The sequence below is a fragment of the Cololabis saira genome, chromosome 7, assembly GCF_033807715.1.
Source record: "Cololabis saira isolate AMF1-May2022 chromosome 7, fColSai1.1, whole genome shotgun sequence".
NCBI classification, from domain to species: Eukaryota; Metazoa; Chordata; class Actinopteri; order Beloniformes; family Belonidae; genus Cololabis; species Cololabis saira.
In genome coordinates, this window is record NC_084593.1 from 6,037,916 (window position 1) to 6,059,825 (window position 21,910).

Here is a 21,910-nt window from a genome sequence, read left to right on the forward strand (position 1 = left end):
TTTTTTATATATATATATATATATATATATATATATATATATATATATATATAAAAATCACAAAATATCTGTACCGTTTCTGATTGGGTCGGCACTGCGCATCATTTTTAGACACAACAATGAACGCATACCACAAAAGTTGTATCTCGGCGGAGGGACCCGGCGTCCCAGCAAAATTAACACACTTAAGGCTGATTTATGGTTCCGCGTTACACCAACGCAGAGCCTACGGCGTAGGGTACGCGGCGACGCGCACCGTACGTGGGAAATGCGGTCTTTTTCTCTGCTATTAAAACATGATTTGTAATGTGAATTTGCAACACTTTAAACTACAAATAATAGTTTTTGACGTGACATCAGAGATTGCGCATGCTCTCTGTGAAAGGATGAGTCCAATCGGGTCGTAGCTGCTTCAACTGTGCGATACCTTCACGAGGAGCGACCAGGATTTCAAACACGTTTGATTTTCTTGCGAGCACACGATTTGTGATCGGGAGCTCGTCGTGAGGTGTTAATCTCTCGTCGTGAGATGTTAATCTCTCGTCGTGAGGTGTTAATCTCTCGTCGTGAGATGTTAATCTCTCGTCGTGAGGTGTTAATCTCTCGTCGTGAGGTGTTACTCTCTCGTCGTTACTCCACGTTTACTGCACGAGGGACGAGCAACGATTGGGTCGAAATCCGGCCTGATCGAAAAAATAGTCGCACGACTGGAAAATCGTCTCAAAACGAGCCAATAATCGCACAGTGTCTGCCCGGCTTTACCCTCACCTATGGTCACCAACTGTGGGTTGTGACCAAAAAAAGGGTTGTGCATAGGGCTGTTCGATTAATCGATTTTAAATCGTAATCGCGATTATGTAATTAGAACGATGTTAAAATGTGAAAATCGTAAAATCGATTTTTCACTTTTTTTTTTTTATTTATTTTTTTTTACCTTGTCTGCACACATATTAATGATTGATACCATATTAATGATTGATGGAAATACCTCTCCATACCTGCGACAAGTGCCCCATGGGAGAGGCTCTTTAGTGTAGGAGGGGGCGTTGTAACCATGGTGATATACTAACAAGCCACCGGGCATCCCTCAAGCCAGATGCCGTAGACCGGCTCGTGTTCCTTGCAAAAAACTTGCAAATGTGAATAGCAAATGTAATGACTGACATTACACACCTCTACCTCCTTCATGGGTTGCATTATTATTTAGCATGCAAAGACCCAGTTTAGTTTAATTAGAAAATGTCTTGTTTTATTTAATTGGAAATATAACTAACTGTATGTTTGCAAGTGCTGATTTTGCTGATTTTTTTTTTCAGAGATAAAACTTTATATTTTATTATATTTTTTAAAACTTTTTTTCAACTTATTTTACAGTTTTGCACTTTATTCATTCATTTTTGGTTTAATAAGAGCAAAGTTTGCACTTAAAGCCCAATGGGGCAAATGTTCAATAAAAAAACAGCATATTTGAAATCATTTCTTTGCCTTTTGTCAATTCAAAAAATAATCGTAATCGTAATCGAAAATCGGATTTTGAGAGAAAAAAATCGAGATTTTATTTTTGGGCAAAATCAAACAGCCCTAGTTGTGCATATAAGAAGCTTAAATTTTTTTTCTCTATTTGGAGGGGAACATTCAAGGAGGGACTCGGGAGAGGAGTGGCTGTTGGAGAGAAGCTTGTTGAGGCGGTTTGGAGATAGGTTAGGAATCTCCCTAGACTCCTCCTGGAGAGGTATTTTGGGCATGACCTAGCAGGTGGAGGCCACAGGGAAGAACTGGGACACACTATAGAGAGATGATCTCTCTCAACTGGCTACGGAAGGCCTCAGTATTCCCCTGGAGGGGGTGAAGGAGCCGGCCAAGGAGAGGGAATATCTGCTCGAGCTTAAACCCTGTATTTGAGTGAAGTTGATGGATGGATGTTTATCATATCTTGTGAGAAATCATAAGATGTTTTGTTACCAATCGGGACTAAAGATTAGAGGATTTTATCACTATCGGTACAGTTTACTGATGCTGACACTTTTGGATATCTTTACCATTGGAAGGAGGAATGGGCCACAATTTTCCACTTGTGAGAGATTGTTAACGTAATTTAGAAAATAATTATGACAAGTTATTTTTTCTGCTTCTACAGGCAAAAGTAATGGGCTGTCCTCGGTTTTTTACATAATTTGGTCAGAATATGATTATAATCCAATCATAATACATAATACATCTCATTTATTTTTGGTGGGTTATAAACCACTTAATTTAAATTCGGTTCAGTTCATTAAAAATGATTTCATATCATGGCATTTCTATTAAAAGCAGTCCAGCTAGAGAAATTGCATCAAATTTTCAGAGTTCTTGAATGTGAGGGAGAGTGTGAGAGTGGAGAGGAAGAACGCCGAGATTATTGGGATACTCGGTTTACTGTTGTGTAACTAATCTGAGTTATGAAAATGCTGTTACCGCAGAAATATATTTTATTTTCATACTTAAGAGAGGGGAGAGGGGGGACCGGGGTCTCTCCCCCGTCTACCACGGACCGCCCCCCCTAGCCCACTCTACGTTACATTAACGTAAAGATTCCAATCCTGACCTTATGCGTTACATTAACGCACATCCTAAGTAGGCCTGTGTTGAAAAAATCGATTTCCCAATTCTAAATCGATTCTCATATTAATTCCTAAAAATCGATTCATATGTCTAAAGATCGGTTTTTCTTTTATTTTTTTCTTTTTATTTTTTTTGGGGGGGGAGGGGGTTCTTTTATTTATTTATGTATATATTTTTTTCATCATTACATTACAACTTTTGGTTATTTTTATGTTTATCCCCAAAAAAGGAATGTTTTGTTGGACACGAGAATAACTGGTGCCATGTTTTTGCCTTTAAATATGTTTAAAGGTATGAAAACATTAAAGTGTTCAGTTATAATTGCATAAATTGTCTATATTTCATTACTTTATACACTGTCTTGGGGTTACATTTGCAAAAAATGCTAAAAACCAACTTATTAAAAATTTAAAACCAAAATAGACCGAAAATGGAACAAATAAAAACGGAATGTGGGAAAAAATAAAACCGATTTCATGCGTCTCTGTTTCCTCCCTGGATCTGTTTGGTAATTCTGCCCCACGATGTTTCTGAAAGCAGTTCTATCAGCATTCTGGGAGCTGATTGGTCCTTACAGCATCATTAGCTGCAATACTTGCTGTTTAATCTCAATATAACACCCAGTAGTAATATGTTGCAGAACTACAGTCATATAATTCAGGCAACAGCTCAAAAAACAGTTTTAGTAACACTAACCCAAATCAATATCGGATCAAATCAAATCTTGATAATCGATTCTGAATCTTAAGAATCGGAATCGAATCGATTCTTGACATTTGAATCGATCCCCAGCCCTAATCCTAAATCACTTTTGCACAGACTCATATCCGGCACTTTAAAAACCTCATATTGTACATTTTTGTTTATACATTTTCTCTCTTATATATTTGCTTTTATATTTTATCTCTCTTATATATTTGCATTTGCTTTTATATTTTATATTTGTACTGTTTATTTGAGACAAAATGGTTAAATGAGATTTTGTTTAAACCCAAATTACGAACATACATCCAAATCAAGCACAATTATGGCCCTGAACCTTCTGTTAAAGCAAACCTAACAAGAAATCAAAGGTCTTTAATGGCTCAGCTGAGAACAGGAATCCTTCCCTTGAATCTTGAAGTCGGCAGATTTAAAAACATTCCCGAAGATGAAAGGTTGTGTGAATTATGTGAACTTAATGAAGTGGAAAGTGAATCACATTTTCTGTTATATTGCCCTCTGTATGATGAACTGAGAACTGTATGATGAACTGAGAACTCCATTATTTACTGAAATGTTTGTTAAAAACCCGGAAATGTTCTGGTGCTCTGACGATGATAGAATGGACGGGTTGTTTAACGTCAATGTTTTTAAGTTGGCTCATTTTGTTGGGTACGTCATGTGCATGACACATAAATAAAAAGTTCAATCAAAAAATGTACTGTATTGCACCAATCACTAGGCCTGTGTTGAAAAAATCGATTTCCCAATTCTAAATCGATTCTCATATTAATTCCTAAAAATCGATTCATATGTCTAAAGATCGATTTTTTTTTATTTTTTTTTATTTTGGTTTGGGGTTTTTTTTTTCTTCTTTTATTTATTTATGTTTTTTTTTTCATCATTACATTACAACCTTTTTTATTTTTTTGTTTATCCCCAAAAAAGGAATGTTTTGTTGGACACGAGAATAACTAGTGCCATGTTTTTGCCTTTAAATATGTTTAAAGGTATGAAAACATTAAAGTGTTAGGTTATAATTGCATAAATTGTCTATATTTCATTACTTTATATACTGTCTTGGGGTTATATTTGCAAAAATAAAAATAAAAACCAAATGCTCAAAAATTAAAAACCAAAATGGACCGAAAATGGAACAAATACAAACGGAATGTGGGAAAAATTAAAACCGATTTCATCCGTCTCTGTTTCCTCCCTGGATCTGTTTGGTAATTCTGACCCATGATGTTTCTGAAAGCAGTTCTATCAGCATTCTGGGAGCTGATTGGTCCTTACAGCATCATTAGCTGCAATACTTGCTGTTTAATCTCAATATAATACTAGTAGTAATATTTTGCAGAACTACAGTCATATAATTCATGCAACAGCTCAAAAAACAGTTATTTGATAACACTAACCCAAATCAATATCGGATCGGATCGAATCAAATCTTGATAATCGATTCTGAATCTTAAGAATCAGAATCGAATCGATTCTTGACATTTGAATCGATCCCCAGCCCTACCAATCACCAAAACAAATTCCTTGTGTGTTTAACAAACTTAGCAATAAACCTTTTTCTGATTCTGATTCTGATTAATTTTATTCTGCTCACTGATTTTCCTCCTCTTCTTCCTGGGCAGGAAATGCCTTCGTGGTGAGCCTGGCCCTCGCCGACCTGGTGGTCGCCATCTACCCGTACCCGCTGGTCCTGACCGCCATCTTCCACGGCGGCTGGATCGCCGGCTACATCCACTGCCAGATCAGCGGCTTCCTCATGGGCCTCAGCGTCATCGGCTCCATCTTCAACATCACCGGCATCGCCATCAACCGCTACTGCTACATCTGCCACAACCTCAAGTACGACAAACTGTTCTCCGGCAGCAACACCATGTGCTACGTCATCCTGGTGTGGGCGCTCACCATCCTCGCCATCGTGCCCAACTGGTTCGTGGAGTCGCTGCAGTACGACCCGCGCGTTTACTCCTGCACGTTCGCGCAGTCGGTGAGCTCACTGTACACCATCACGGTGGTGGTGGTGCACTTCATCCTGCCCATCGGCATCGTCACGTACTGCTACCTGCGCATCTGGATCCTGGTGATCCAGGTGAGGCGGAGGGTCAAGCCGGACTCGCGGCCCAAAATCAAGCCGCACGATTTACGCAACTTCCTCACCATGTTCGTGGTGTTTGTGCTGTTCGCCGTGTGCTGGGCGCCGCTGAACCTGATCGGGCTGGCCGTGGCTCTGGACTCCCGGCTGGCCCGGGCCATCCCGGAGTGGCTGTTCACGGCCAGTTACTTCATGGCGTATTTCAACAGCTGCCTCAACGCCGTCATCTACGGCGTCCTGAATCACAACTTCAGGAAGGAGTACAAGAGGATCGTCCTGATCATCTTCAAGTTCCACTGCTGAGATGAAAACGCCGAGAGCAAGGGGGGAATCAATCCGTGTATCGTTCGTTCTTTCCATTTTCAATTGGCAATCAAAAATCAAAACGTGAAAAAGTGACTGGTTGTTTTGTTATTTGTTTTTTATTATAACAAAAAACGGAAAAAGTCTGGTTTTCATTAGGGCTGGGTATCGATTCAAATGTCAAGAATCGATTCGATTCCGATTCTTAATATTCAGAATCGATTATCATGATCCGATTCGATATTGATTTGGCTTAGTGTTATTTAAAATGTTTTTTGAGCTGTTGCCTGAATTATATGACTGTAAAATAACTAGTGAAATAATAATTTCACAATAATTATTGTGAATTACTAAGAAATAACTCAAACAGGCCTTTCAATATCCATTTAAAGTGCAAAAAAAGAAAGAAATCGCAACAGTTCATGCAGTAAACAAATCATTTTAGCTTATCTAATTTATTCTGTCACCACGCACACATATTGCCATGAAGCACTTGGCATTTTTCAGAAGTGTCATGACAAACTGTGTGTCCGACTACTGGGATTAAAGTTCACCTGGAGAAAATGATGGAATTAAAAAAAAAAAAAAAAAAAAAAAATCGATCTTTAGACATAAGAATCGATTTTTAGGAATTAATATGAGAATCGATTTAGAATCGGAAAATCGATTTTTTTCAACACAGGCCTAGTTTTCATATTTCAATTTTAGGCACAGATCAAAACGAACTGAATTTGATTTTAATATTTAATTCGTCTGGTTTTAAAAAATAATCCTTAATCTGTTGTTCCAGCGCCGCCATGGTAGCCATGGTTACCTGAACTGCCACGTACCATGGATGTAGAAACCGCCGGGTCACGTAAACTCGTCCAATTAAATATTAAAATCAAATTCATTCCTGTGGCCCGTTTTTCTATTTCGTATTTTTGATCTGTGCTTAAAATTGAAATATGAAAAACAGGACGTTTTTTTTCCGTTTTTGTGTTATAATAAAAAACAAATAACAAAATAACCAGTCACTTTTTCATGTTTTGATTTTTGATTGCCAATTGAAAATGGAAAGAACAAATGATACACAGATTGAGGGGTAATTTTTAATGACAATGTGAAAATAATAATTTAAAAAAAATCATAATAAAAAAAGCCATGAGGGGGAAAAAAAGGAACTTGACAAAGAGGAAAAAACAGGACTAATGAGGAGGAACAAAAACAAATGAAAGTCCTGTGAAAGGAAGAACCACAAACATTTGGTATGAAAGATAAAAATAGGTAAACTTGTATAGCTGGAGGAGGAGCGGTGGAGGGTGGAGAGGAAATAAAGTACATGATACTACACTGAGTTATCAGTGATGCCTTCAGGGAAACTGAGAGACTTTTAAAAATGTAAGAGCCAGGCAGAGAGCAGAGTTTGGAAGCAACTCTAATACGTTTCTTCAAAACCGTCTCCGGTGAGGGAGTCATGAATTATTGTTGTAAGTATAAAATGACTGGTTGCTTATGAATAAAGCAGCTTCATATTTCATTTTGATGTTGGATGTGAAAATATTGTGATCATCCTCTTCAGCCTGATTCATTTTGATGCAGAACATTCTCTACTAGTGTGATTTATCTTCCCCACGAGACGGAACATGTGATGAACATAACCTTTGGAGAGAAATAATAATGTGGTTTGAACTTCTGACACAATTAAAAGGTTCTGTCTGAACTTTTTTTTTTTAAATTGAGATGCTAAATAAACTCCCAAGTGTTGTTTATTTGCAAAAAACACAAATGTATGTTAAAGTTGGATTCAATATTTTCTTTAAGGAAAGCAAAAAGATACCAAGAGGGAAAAAACGGAGGGAGGACTTTGATTAAAAAGGATTTTTTAACTTGTAAATATCACAACTTGACACAAACAAACAGGTGCTACGAATTGCAGCGTCATGCTAACGCTAACATGCTAGCGCCGAAGAAATAACCAAGTTTCCTTCAGCCACTAAAAACAACCATAGAAAAAAGCCAACTAATCAGTATGGTCTAATTATTAACTTAAGGCTCATTTAAAAGGATGTGAATGTTTATGTGAGGCGTTTGTTGGCGTTTGAGCTCCCGCCGGGTTGTAAATGAACTTTTTTGCCCACGTGCCACAGTGGGAAGTGGTTTTCAGATATAACCAGCCACCCTTTCTGCATCATGTAACTGCATGTGAAAGACTGTAATAAATGTCCTAATATACAAGCACAACTGTCTAGCTAAATGAGATATTTGATTTAAATTTATAAATTATATTTTTATATATAAAAGAGAAAAAAAAAGATCATTTAATTGCCAAAATCTCTAACTAGCCGTCCCTTTTTCGCGACTGCGGGGCTTTTTCTAAGCGACGCGCGTGGCCGTCTTATTCACCTGCGCTGTCTTCAGGTTCCCGACTGTGGCAGCTGTTGCCGCGGGCGACGGCTCTCTGTGGATAATCTTGTTGACGTGGACGTGTCACTTGGATGACCCGTTAGGAGGGGTGTTGGCAGCTGAAAGGAAAACATTGTAGCTTGTGTCATCGTGCACCAGCCTGGGATGATTGTTGTTGATGGAAAAACCACTCGTCTTCTCAAGCCACTCCCATCTCCTGTTTCCCTCTCAATAGCTAACCCGGGGTCGGCAACCCACGGCTCTTTAGCGCCGCCCTAGTGGCTCCTGGAGCTTTTTCAAAAATGTTTGACATTTTTTTTCCCTTTTTTTTCTTCATTTTGTCCTTTCCTTTTAAATCTCAACATTTCAACTTTTTTCCCGAGATTGGACTTCAACATTAATCTCGACAATTCTCGAAATTCGGGCTATTACCTTGACATTTCGACTTTTTTCTCAACATTTCGACTTTTTTCTCCACATTTCGACTTTTTTTTTTCGATAATTTCGACTGTTTTCTCGACATTTCGACTTTTTTCTCGCCATTTCGACTTTTTCTCGATATTCGGAATATTTCCTCAACATTTCGACTTTTTTCTCAACATTTCTACTTTTTTTTTTCGATCATTTCGACTTTTTTCTCAACATTTCGACTTTTTTTTTTTCGATCATTTCGACTTTTTTCTCAACATTTCGACTTTTTTCTCCACATTTCGACTTTTTTTTTCGATAATTTCGACTTTTTTCTCAACATTTCGACTTTTTCTCGAGATTGTATTTCAAAATTAATCTCGACATTTCGACTTTTCCTCGACATTTCGACTTTTTTTTTTCGATAATTTCAACTTTTTCCCTAACATTTCGACTTTTTTCTCAATATTTCGACTTTTTTCTCGCCATTTGGCCTTTCGCCATTTGCCTTCATTCTAATACAAGACTTTTCACTTTTTGGGGCTCCAGACATATTTGTTTTTTGTGTTTTTGGTCCAATATGGCTCTAAAACATTTTGGGTTGCCGACCCCTGAGCTAACCTAATGGAGCTTCGTACCACAACACAACTTTGGTAAAACAGAACCATGACTGCTTCCTGAACCTAATGAACGGGATAAAAATGCCTTTCAGAGATGGTTCAGGGCGTGAGCTTTGATTCCTCCCACCTCCCCCTTCACCCTCATGGAAACCTTTTTGTTTCTTGATTAAATATGAAAAGATATTTGCTTTTGTCTTATTATATATTTCAGAAAATCCTGCTCCACCAGCTGTTATTGGTCTAGGACGGCCAAGAAACATGCACAACCTCTGTAACAGAGTGCATTATGGGGTGGCGGTCTTGGGCGTAGTTAATTGGGACTCATGGATGACTGAGGATTTGCATATATTCAGCAGTAAATCCTGTCTCGCATTTAGGAATGAGACAAGGGTAGTCCAACTGAAACTTTAAAGTGCATGTAATCATCTTAGTCGGCCTGAAATCGAGCTAAACCCGGCTTTTTATAGCCCGACCAGGGCACCGTGATAATGCGGCTAATTCCTGCACGTGAGCATGGCCACGCATCATTACGGAGGATGCAGCAAAACCATTACGTGCATGAACACTGGGACTAGAAAAGAACAGCCCGGTGGCCGTAGCTCATTGTGTGTCTTAAAAAACATATTTAAAAAAGTAACTGGACGGATATAAATCCACTCAGCAAGTCATTTGTGCTGCTGTCGCTCTAATGTGGACCCACATGTTTGATTAAGTCTAAAAGTGGCATAAAGTGGGTGATATCATTCAAAATCCATGGCGGTCTCTAAAGGGAAGTAAAATACAATCAGCTTAAATTCTGTACTTTATCTGGTATCAAGGACAAAATGCAAAAATGCCCAATAAAACATAACATCTTGGATTTGGACTTGACTTTCAGTGCCAACTTCTATGACTCTGGGTTTTCTTATTAGAGGACATGACTTTTTTTTTTTTCATTTCACCTTGTCCCGTCTTTGGCTTCTCTCCCTGGGACGGAGGCAGCGCCGGCAGAAGAGACGCTGCACCTCTGCTGCACTTCTGCTGCACTTCTGCTGCACTTCTGCTGCACTTCTGCTGCACTTCTGCTGCACTTCTGCTGCACCTCTGCTGCACTTCTGCTGCACCTCTGCTGCACTTCTGCTGCACCTCTGCTGCACTTTTGCTGCACTTTTGCTGCACGCTGCACGCTGCACAGATCTGTGTCATTGAAAACATTTTTCACGCCGCTGCAAAGCAATACGGGGACTGTAGCACCCTATAATGTAATAATTTCACCCTATAATGTAATAATTTCACCCTATAATGTAATAATTTCACCCTATAATGTAATAATTTTCTATAATGTAATAATTTCCTGAAAATGTAATAACGCCTGAAAAATGTAATAAAACTTGCACTTAACTCAACTGAAAATGTAATAAAATCCAATAATGTAATAACTTCACCAATAATGTAATAAAATATCCTGACTGATATTGTAATAACATTTTTGCCGATAATATAATACCTTATTACGTTATTGGGAATTTATTACATTTTCAAGCAGGTCTTTTATTTTTTTCCAAAACTGATAATGTAATACTTGACAAATAATGTAATATATATGTTCATTTTCAGTGCAGAGTTCTACATTTTGTGTTTTAAGTATCTAAGAATGTTTTATACGCTCGATTTGAAACATGAATGACTATTGAATGACTATTGGGTAAAATTGCAGACTTTGAGTAGCACGTAATACATTCCGAATAATGTAATAAGGTATTACATTATTGGTAAAAATGTTATTACAATATCAGTCAGGATATTTTATTACATTATTGGTGAAGTTATTACATTAATGGGTTTTATTACATTTTCGATTGAGTTAAGTGCAAATTTTCAAGCGTTATTACATTTTCAGGAAATTATTACCGTACATTATAGGAAATTATTACATTATAGGGTGCTACAGGGACTTTTCTTACTTTTTTTCTTCTCTTTTTCACCTCTCTTTCTCATTCTGACCACATCACTGTGTTTCTGGCTCCTGGAAAGTGGGAGGTGGATGTTGCGTGTGCGTGAGTGTGAGGGGTTTTCGCTGCTCTGGTCATCTGCTTCTGCTTCACTCCCATTTTAATGTGTGTGACTCCAGCTGCCCTGTACAGAAGAGTATTAGGGCCATGCAGGAGAAAAAGATATTTGAGAGGGGAAGATTTTTTTTTATTGTGCACTTCGAGAAAAAAGTTGAAATGTCAAGATTAATGTTGAAATAAAATTTTGAGAAAAAAGTCGAAATGTCGAGAATAATGTTGAAATAAAATTTTGAGAAAAAAGTCGAAATGTCGAGAATAATGTTTAAATAAATTTTTGAGAAAAAAGTCGAAATTTGGAGAATAATGTTGAAATAAAATTTTGAGGAAAAAGCCGAAATGTCGAGAAAAAAGTTGAAATTCAATTTTGAGAAAAAAGTCCAAATGTCGAGAAAAAAGTCGAAATGACTTTTTTCTAGAAATTGTACTTCAACATTAATCTCGACATTTCGACTTTTTTCCTCGACATTTCAACTTTTTTCTCAATATTTCGACTTTTTTCTCGAAATCTTGACTTTTTCTCGACATTTCGACTTTTTTCTCGACATTTCAACTTTTTTCTCGACATTTCGACTTTTTTCTCGAAGTGCATAATGAAAAAAAATCTTCCTCCTCTCCAATACTATTTGTATTTTTCTCCTGCCTGGCCCTAATACTCTTCCGTAGCCCTGGGACCGGGTCGGCCCCGGTTTTAAGGAGCCTCCATTCTTCCCAGCAGGACCAGCAGTTTTAAAGAGAGCGTGTTCGGTTCCTGCCAAAGTGTTGCTGGCTCCAGTCCCAGCCCGACTCGCCGAGTTTATGACAAATGTAAAAGCCTCCAGCGCTGTAATTTATAGGCAATCAGACTTAGAGAAACACGGGACAGCTGTGGACAAACCGGTTGATGGACATCATGCTTGGCTGCTGTACCTTCCTTTTTACAAAGCTCATTAAATCAGCTGTTAGCTGTTGACAGGAGAATCAGTCGAGAATGTCAAACTGTTCGTTTTAGTGATCGCCCAATTTACATAAAAGTACAGTCTTTTCTTTTTCTTCAAGCATTATTTGACGCTTTATTTGTTTAAAAGGGTTTTTCTCTCCTGATAAGTGACGTGAAAACCTGAAAAACCTGGAGCTCGGTCCTCTCCAGAGGCTCACTAATTAACATTTCAAATGACCTCTTCCTTCATTGTGTGTCTTTTTTCAATTAGCACTAAAAAAGTGTTAAAAAAAAGTTGTTACGAGATAGTTTGGGGTTTTTCTTCTGCAGTGATTGTACTCAGATTGTTTTTCTTTAGCCAGTTTTACAGAGATCCTGGTGAATCCTGCCTTCAGCTTCCACACGTGCATTCTTGAGCTGCTTCATTCAGACATTCATCGCTTCATTCAGCGATGTTAGCAGGAGGGACAAAACCTATTACAAACCTTTTTATTTATTTTATTTTGGCTACATCTTTAAAGCTTTTGCTTGCTTTTCGAAGGCACTGACCTGACAGCGCTGTCAGACTTCTGTCTGTCAGCTTCCCCGTGCAGAGTTTGCAGTAAAATATGACATGTTTCCGCCTCCGTGCGCTTCACATACAGACCAGAGGTGCTACAATCATAATCTGCCATTCCACTGTCGATTTAAGGCATTTTTTTCTCAGATAAACAGGATAAATGCATAAATGTAAGGTGTTTCCACATCATTATTTGACATCCAGATTAACCTTGTGAATTTGTGTTTTTTTTCACTCTGATCACGGTCCTTTCCTAAAGCTAAATATGAAGTTTAGAGAATTTGGTATTCACTCATCTAACGTTGATGCTACCAGAATGTCAACTCCCCCAAGACACAACTGTGACTACGTTTACATGCAGTCAAAATTCGGGTTATTGCTAATAATCCGATTACTGAGACGTTCGGAATATTCAGTTTACATGGTAATTAATCATTTGGGATATCTGGATCAAAGCAGCGACGCACGGAGAACGTCATGACACAATTCCCGTCATTTCCACTTCTTCTTCCTGTATCCAAATTCAAAACAAATGCTGCTTCGCGCAACTTTTCTCTCTCCTTCTTGTAAATCTTCTATCCCGGTACTTTCTACCGTCTACAAATGCAGAAATGTTCATATCCTTCATTACATTTATGAAGTGATTAGTCTCCTCCTGGTCTTGGTTTCTCCGTGTTTATAAGAACTTCCTGGACTCAAAAGACCAGGATTCCTTGTGAACAGAGCATGTGCAGAAAACAAATTCCTGTTCCGTTTGATGGGGATATTCCGTTTGGTGTTTACATGACCCAATATTCAGGTTTTAAAAGGAGTAACCCAGGGCTCATATTCAGGTTTTTAAAAACCTGAATATGAGCAAATTTGGGTTATTCAAAGGGGTTATTGGTGTTTACATGGTCGTGCAAATTCAGGTTGCCAATATTCGGGTTTTAAAAGGGTTATTGATGCATGGAAACGCAGTCTGTTTGTGACACCCTGAAAATGAGAAGTGGTTTTGAGAAGGTTATTCCCACTGAATCAGGTACACAGTTCGTCCCACTTGTTCACTGCATTTCTTCACATGTAAAGAAAATCTCGCCCATGTTGTCTGTTTGACTCGAAGAATCTCTGCCAAATACAAATACTGTCTCTCAAACCTGACGCAGTGTCACCACTAAAATAAGGTGAAAAGTGCTGCAGCTAATTATCTGCAGGCTACAAGCAGCTTCACACAGTTGTAGCTCAGTGGAAAGACTTAAAAAACACATAAGTAGACACTTATGTTTTATAAACATTTGTCTGATTTGGATTTAATTAAGGTGAACGAGGGATAAGCATGAATAAAATAGACTGTGACTCCACAATTTTTACCACTAGCCCTCCCTCACTACCACTACCCCTAAAAAAGAAGCCACAGATTTTAGGGCACTTGAAATCTTCCCAGGGCCCGGTCCCAAAACTCCCACTACTCCTACTTTTCAGCACTACCCCTAAATTTTGCTTGCTACGTCACTGCGTGGTTTATGTTCGGGTACGTAAGCGACTGTGTAGTTACGTTTGCACATACGTCACACCATATCAGGAAGCCCAGAGCTAAAAGCTGTTTTAATTTCAGCTGTAGCGCTGTTAATATGCCTCTTTATTAAGTTTTAATATTTTTTCAGGCGTAAAAGTAACCGTTAAGATCCCCAACCTGGGCTCAGTTTATCCAAATAAAGCCTGTTAAGAAATTCGCTCCGATGTTTTCGTATAAGAGCCGCCGGTCCAGAGCAGCAGCAGCAGCCGGAGTACAGACGTGATTTCCGGGTCAACCTGCGCCGTCGTCCCGGGGAGAAACCTGCAGCTCTGTGGAGAATTACCGCTGGCTGAAATAAATCATCAAATCATCAATCAAAATAAATGTTGGTTTAATAGATGAAATCTAACAGTTGTAGCTACGCCTGTTAAGAAATTTGCTCCGAAAATTTCGGGATCAAAAAATGCCTGCCGGCTCGGGAGCTGATTTATGGTTCCACGTTAAATCGACGCAGAACCTACGGCGTAGGGTACGGCGTACGGCGCGCATCGCCGCGTAACCTACGCCGTAGGCTCTGCGTTGGTGTAACGCGGAACCATAAATCAGCCTTTATTCTGGCGAGGTTTGAAAAAGACTTCGCAACAACGGGCAAGCGAGTGATTATGTACATTCACTGAGTGAATATTATGAAAGTAAAATATATATTTCTCGCTAGAAATGTAATCAAAATGCATTTTTATGCAGAAAATAACTCAAAATATTGATTTTATTCACTAAAAATTAGAAATGTCCCCCATGTTTTTTTTTTATTCAGTCTGCAAATGACGACGAAAACCATTCTGGGAAATTTTTCTGGCCCTAGAAAACTAGTGTGCATCTGAAATCCCTCGCTGTGAAGGGACAGATTCATACACACTAGCCCTCGTTATGTCCACTAGCCCTCGTTATGTCCACTAGCCCTCGTTATGTCCACTAGCCCTCGTTATGTCCACTAGCCCTCGTTATGTCCACTAGCCCTCGTTATGTCCACTAGCCCTCGTTATGTCCACTAGCCCTCGTTATGTCCACTACCCCTACATGAAAAGAGGAATTGGGACACCACTACCCTCACGGGAACGCGCAAAATTTAGGGATAGTGCTGAAAAGTAGGACTAGGGGGGGATTGGGACTGGGCCTAAATGTCATTTTTAACAAAGGAAGAAAAAGTTCTGATGTTTGCTGCCCATTCAGTTGAAGTCCAATAAAATAAAATAAGCTGACGGAGGTCGACCGTCCGATTGCAGATGGAAGTACGTGAGTGGAACGTCCTGGATGAGCTGGGAAGGACGGCTGCGCGTTTAACTGGCCGTCTGACGGTCCAAATCCAGCGTCAACCTTTCACCTCTTGTTATCTACATCAAAAGAAATCTTATTCTCATTTTAGTGCTAAAAAAAATGCAATGAACTAAGCTTGTTGTTGTTTGTGTTTGGAGTAGTTCTGAAAAAGAGAAAATATGGCTAAAAGTCAGCAGGCTGCAACGGAGTCTCACGGTGAAGAGTTTGAGAATGTACCTGTTTTTCTTTTCATACGCTGTTTTTGCACATCGCCGTGGAGAATGTTTCCTCTGAATGTCTGTAACGTTGATGAGACAAAAGAAAGCCCTGGAAAAAATGTCTTAATAAAGGAACGTTCACTGTGAGACGGCGCTTCCTCGCTTCATTTCACTGCATTCTTATATCTGCAGCTCTGTACTTTCACCACACTGTTGAAGTAACAGATTTAATCACAGCCTTTTTAGTCTTTTAGCCATCTTTACCTGGAAATAGTTACCCATGCTTCCTCGCAAATGCCTCCAAACCTGTGAGATTGTGAGTGTATGTCGTGTTTGCAGCCCTCTCTTCCGGTCAGCCCACAGATTTTCCACTGGATTTGGGTCCAAAACTTGAGTTTTCTTCCAGTTGAAGCCATCCTTTTATTGTTTTGGGTGCATGCTTGGGGGTCATTGTCAAACTGAGAGGTGAAACAGATCCCAGATTTTCCTGACTCGATGCCTTGGAAGCTGGATGGATGTGAACTAGAGCCCTGCGCAGGACTGTTTTCTTCATCCCGCTCCCGCCCGCACCCGCTGAATTTCTGACCATTACCGCCCGCACCCGCAAAACTCTGAGAATTCACGCCCGCACAATAATAGAGATGCATTGATTTAGTGTCTTCTCCTGTCCCGCAAGAGAAATGTCCTACACAAATCTATCTGATTTAATGTTAACGTGATCATTGTGGAGCTTGATGGATAATTGACAGTTCATAGGTCACCTGCTGCTGGGGAGGTTTGAGGCCAAGTGCGACGCGGCAGGGATGAGGATCAGCACCTCCAAAACCGAGGCCATGGTTCTCCACCGGGAAAGGGTGGGAGTCCTGCCTCAGGTGGAGGAGTTCAAGTATCTCGGGATCTTGTTCACGAGTGAGGGAACGATGGGGCGTGAGATTGACAGACGGATCGGTGCAGCGTCTGCAGTTATGCGGTCGATGTACCGGACCGTCGTGGTGAAGAAGGAGCTGAGTCGAAAGATGAAGCTCTGGATTTACCGTCAATCTACGCCCCTACCCTCACCTATGGTCATGAACTTTGGGTAGTGACCGAAAGGACGAGATCGCGGATACAAGCGGCCGAGATGAGTTTCCTCCGCAGGGCGGCTGGACGCTCCCTTAGAGATGAGTTTCCTCCCTTAGAGATGAGTTTCCTCCGCAGGGTGGCTGGACGCTCCCTTAGAGATGAGTTTCCTCCGCAGGGTGGCTGGACGCTCCCTTAGAGATGAGTTTCCTCCGCAGGGTGGCTGGACGCTCCCTTAGAGATGAGTTTCCTCCGCAGGGTGGCTGGACGCTCCCTTAGAGATGAGTTTCCTCCGCAGGGCGGCTGGACGCTCCCTTAGAGATGAGTTTCCTCCGCAGGGTGGCTGTACGCTCCCTTAGAGATAGGGTGAGGAGTTCGGTCACCCGGGAGGAGCTCGGAGTCGAGCCGCTGCTCCTTCACATTGAGAGGAGTCAGCTGAGGTGGCTTGGGCATCTGTACCGGATCCTCCTGGATCTTCCCTAGGGAGGTGTTCCAGGCATGTCTCTCCTCCCTAGGGAGGTGTTCCAGGCATGTCCCTCCTCCCAAGGGAGGTGTTCCAGGCATGTCCCTCCTCCCAAGGGAGGTGTTCCAGGCATGTCCCACCGGGAGGAGACCCCGGGGAAGACCCAGGACACGCTGGAGAGACTATGTCTCTCGGCTGGCCTGGGAATGCCTCGGACTCCCCCCGGAAGAGCTGGAGGAAGAGAAGGAGGAAGAGATGGAGGAAGAGGAGGAGGAAGAGCTGGAGGAAGAGGAGGAGGAAGAGCTGGAGGAAGAGCTGGAGGAAGAGATGGAGGAAGAGCTGGAGGAAGAGCTGGAGGAAGAGATGGAGGAAGAGATGGAGGAAGTGTCTGGGGTGAAGGAAGTCTGGGCATCTCTGCTGAGGCTGCTGCCCCCGCGACATAAGCGGCCGACGATGGATGGATGGATGGATGGATGGATGGATGGATGGATGGATGGATGGATGGATGGATGGATGGATGGATGGATGGATGGATGGATGGATGGATGGATGGATGGATGGATTGATTCATGGATGGATGGATGGACGGATGGATGGATGGATGGATGGATGGATGGATGGATGGATGGATGGATGGATGGATGGATGGATGGATGGATGGATGCATGGATGGATGGATGGATGGATGGATGGATTGATTCATGGATGGATGGATGGACGGATGGATGATGGATGGATGGATGGATGGATGGATGGATGGATGGATGGATGGATGGATGGATGGATGGATGGATGGATGGATGGATGGATGCATGGATGGATGGATGGATGGATGGATGGATGGATGGATGGATGGATGGATTCATGGATTCATGGATGGATGGATGGATGGATGGATGGATGGACGGACGGACGGACGGATGGATGGATGGATGGATGGATGGATGGATGGATGGATGGATGGACGGATGGATGGATGGATGGATTGATTCATGGATGGATGCATGGATGGATGGATGGATGGATGGATGGATGGATGGACGGACGGACGGACGGATGGATGGATGGATGCATGGATGGATGGATGGATGGATGGATGGATGGATGCATGGATGGATGGATGGATGGATGGATGGATGGATGGATGGATGGATGGATGCATGGATGGATGGATGGATGGATGGATGGATGGATGCATGGATGGATGGATGGATGGATGGATGGATGGATGGATGGACGGATGGATGGATGGATGGATGGATGGATGGATGCATGGATGGATGGATGGATGGATGGATGGATGGATGGATGGACGGATGGATGGATGGATGGATGGATGGATGGATGGATGGATGGATGGATGCATGGATGGATGGATGGATGGATGGATGGATGGATGGATTCATGGATGGATGGATGGATGGATGGATGGATGGATGGATGGATTCATGGATGGATGGATGGATGGATGGATGGATGGATTCATGGATGGATGGATGGATGGATGGATGGATGGATGGATGGATGGATGGATGGATGGATGGATGGATGGATGGATGGATGGATGGATGGATGGATAGGTCACCTGACCGAAAGTTAGATGCAAATTCATCATTGTCATCATCGCACGCTTTTTTGCCTTTTGCGCACGCATCAATTATGTGATTGAGGTTATAGCAACGAGAGTAGCTGTGAGTGGCTCAAACACTAATAAATAACATAAAATAAACAAAGTTAACGAATGAAACAAATTCATTTAACAAATTAATCACGTGGCCATTACATTGCTGTGGAGGAAGAGAATGCTGCTGACCGACTGCCGTCCCAATCCCTCGTCTCTCTTCCACGATGCTCCACAGACACTAAACGCAGTTTCTCCAAATATCTGACTTTCCTTGCTTTGTCTTTGTTTTGTAAAAACCTTGTTTGAGGTTTGTTTTCCACGTCATTGATTTCCACCTTGTCGCTACACTACATCCCGATCCCGCATTGGGATTTTTTTGGCCGCCCTTCCTCGCCCGCAGGAGAGTTCAAACCGCCCGATCCCGCCAGATCTGCGTTGGGTTGGTAGAGGAGCCAAAAATTGTACTCAAGTAAAAGTACTGTTACTTCAGAATAATATGACTCAAGTAGAAGTAAAAAGTAGTCATCCAAATAATTACTTGAGTAAAAGTAAAAAAGTACTTGGTGAAAAAACTACTCAAGTACTGAGTAACTGTTGAGTAACGTCTGATTTATTTTTTTTAACACAACCATTCAAACAGACAAAAGTACAAAATAATCATCTTCAGGCAAATTAAATCAATAAAATAATAAAATAAATTAAAATTAATAAAAAATAAAATATAGTTTAAATTAAAATAATCTTAAAGTAAATTCAAGTACTTTAATAAATAATAAATAAATAAAATAACAGAATAAAAAAATAAATTAAGCACAAGTAGCACAAAATTTCAAGCCTTTGTACTTTTCTTTTTTAACCAGGCAGAACTAGAACAAACATGAACTCATAGAAACTCTGTGTGTGTTTGAGTCTGTGTAAATGTGACAAAACATGCAAAAACAAACATTTTTCCCAAAGAATCACCCAGTGATGTCATGAGATTGACGCGTACGTGGATAAAAGGGATAAAAGAAAAGTAACAGCTCAACGTAGCCTAATGTAGCGGAGTAAGAGGAACAGTTTCTTCTTCACAAATCTACTCAAGTAAAAGTACAAAGTATAGTGATTCAAAACTACTCCTAAAAGTAGAAAATTTCCCAAAACTTACTCAAGTAAATGTAACAGAGTAAATGTAACTCGTTACTCCCCACCTCTGGTTATCAGTCTCTTAAATTGATGGTGGGTGTGCACCCAAGAAGACTGAACGCTGAGATTAAATCAAGAGGTGCTCCATTAAAGTATTAGTTTAAGGGTGTGCGGACTCATGCGACCAGCTGCCTTCAGGCCGGGTTGAGGGCTAAGCTTGGGTCAGTCGAGACCTGGCACCAACAGATTGCAGGTCCTGGTTGCCAACCAGTCCTGGGTCGGAGCTCCACAAGTTCTTGTTTGAGTTCTGGCAGGAGGGTTTGTTCAGTTCTTCCTATACAATATTATGATCATGCATTTTCCAGTAACAAGTAGTGTAAGAAACTACTAAAAGACTTTTCAGTAATAATATCATTGTAGCTACAAGCAGGGGCGTCAATTGGGTATGAAGGTACGGCAGCCGCCACACCTTGGCTTCAAGGGAAAATGTAAATGTTGGTTTTTAAATACATTTATGGAATTACTCTGTCTATTTGTATTGATTATTCTATTATTTAATACATATAAAATAACTACAAATGCAAATCAGAACAACATGATCGATTTCACTAGTTATTATACACTGCAAAAACTCGAAATCTTAACAAGAATATTTGTTTTATTTCTAGTTAAAATGTCTAATTTTTAGTCAAAAAAATCTCATTACATTTAAGACAAGACTCAAAAAACAACAATTTTCACCTGTTTCAAGTAGATTTTCACTTAAAATAAGTAGAACATTTTTTTGCTTGTAATGAGAAGATAAATCTTGTCCCACTGGCAGATTTTTCTACTTATTTCAATTGAAAATTTACTTGAAACAGGTGAAAATGGTCAAATAAATTGTTTTAAGTGTAATGAGACTAAAAATGACTAAAAATGAGACATTTTAACTAGAAATAAGACAAATATTCCTGGTAAGATTTTGAGTTTTTGCAGTGAGTGAGACTGTATTTGAAAAAGTTCCAGTTTTCTTGACCACACAGATAAGCTACATAAACTTCTGTGATGAGTATTTGCTGGACGTGTTGATTGATACTCTAGTTAAGTTCTGAGACTCGTAACCTTGCCATACCTTAGCTTCCACTGAATTGACGCCACTGGCTACAAGATTAAATAAGCATTACTTTTAGAGGTTTTTTTATGAAGTTTCCAAAACAAGTCATGACGTGCTGCAACCGCCAGCAGCTAAGCTGGAAGATGGAGACGGAGCGTCCCAGTTACTGGTTGGAAATGTGTCATTTACTTGGATTTTTGCTATGAAGAAAGTTGAGAGGAACATTACTGACACAAATAATTTATGTAGAGGTACTAAGACTCCTGCCAGGATCATATCTCCACAACAGCTGATATCTGGACTGTTTAACGTGAAACTTTTCTTAAGAGGACCGTTCACTGGATTAACAAAGCTGCTGTGCAGCGCAGACGGAGAGAAACTCACTTCTGTTGGTGCAGATGTCATTTTATGGACAGCTTACATCTCAGCAATGAACATCCTGTCAGTCTGCTGTTTAAATGCTTTTGAGCTTAGAAAACAGAGGTGTTTTGTTTAAAACGGCCCTTAATCCTTAATGGTAAATGGCATTGTTAAATAAAATCTCTTAAATTAATGATGGAAGTCAACTTTTGAGCCCTAAGGAAAGGAAACCAACCTGGAGAAAAAAAACCCACAAGCACAGGAACAGAGGTGTCTTCAGTATTCACATTCATTACTCAGGTAGAAGTATAGATACTAGAGTTTAAAAATACTCCTGTAGAAGTTGAAGTATCAACTCAAGTTTTTTACTCAAGTAAAAGTATAAAAGTACTGGTTTCAAAACTACTTAAAGTATAAAAGTAAAAGTAATGTAAGGGGGAAAAAAGCCATTAAGGACAAAAGCCATTGAAAGCGAATGCATCTTAGTATAATGTAAATATA

At 40.3% G+C, this 21,910-nt stretch overlaps 1 protein-coding gene across 1 annotated transcript in view; it reads left to right on the forward strand.

Annotated features, from left to right (window-relative positions):
* The window catches only part of mtnr1al (melatonin receptor type 1A like), a 56,812-nt gene extending 51,094 nt beyond the window's left edge, over positions 1–5,718 (forward strand). Inside the window, exon 2 of the mRNA XM_061726115.1 lies at positions 4,947–5,718. Within this exon, the coding sequence (XP_061582099.1) occupies positions 4,947–5,716 (770 nt within the window). The 3' untranslated portion in view covers positions 5,717–5,718. The remainder of the gene's footprint in view (positions 1–4,946) is intronic.
* Positions 5,719–21,910: the final 16,192 nt, after the last annotated feature.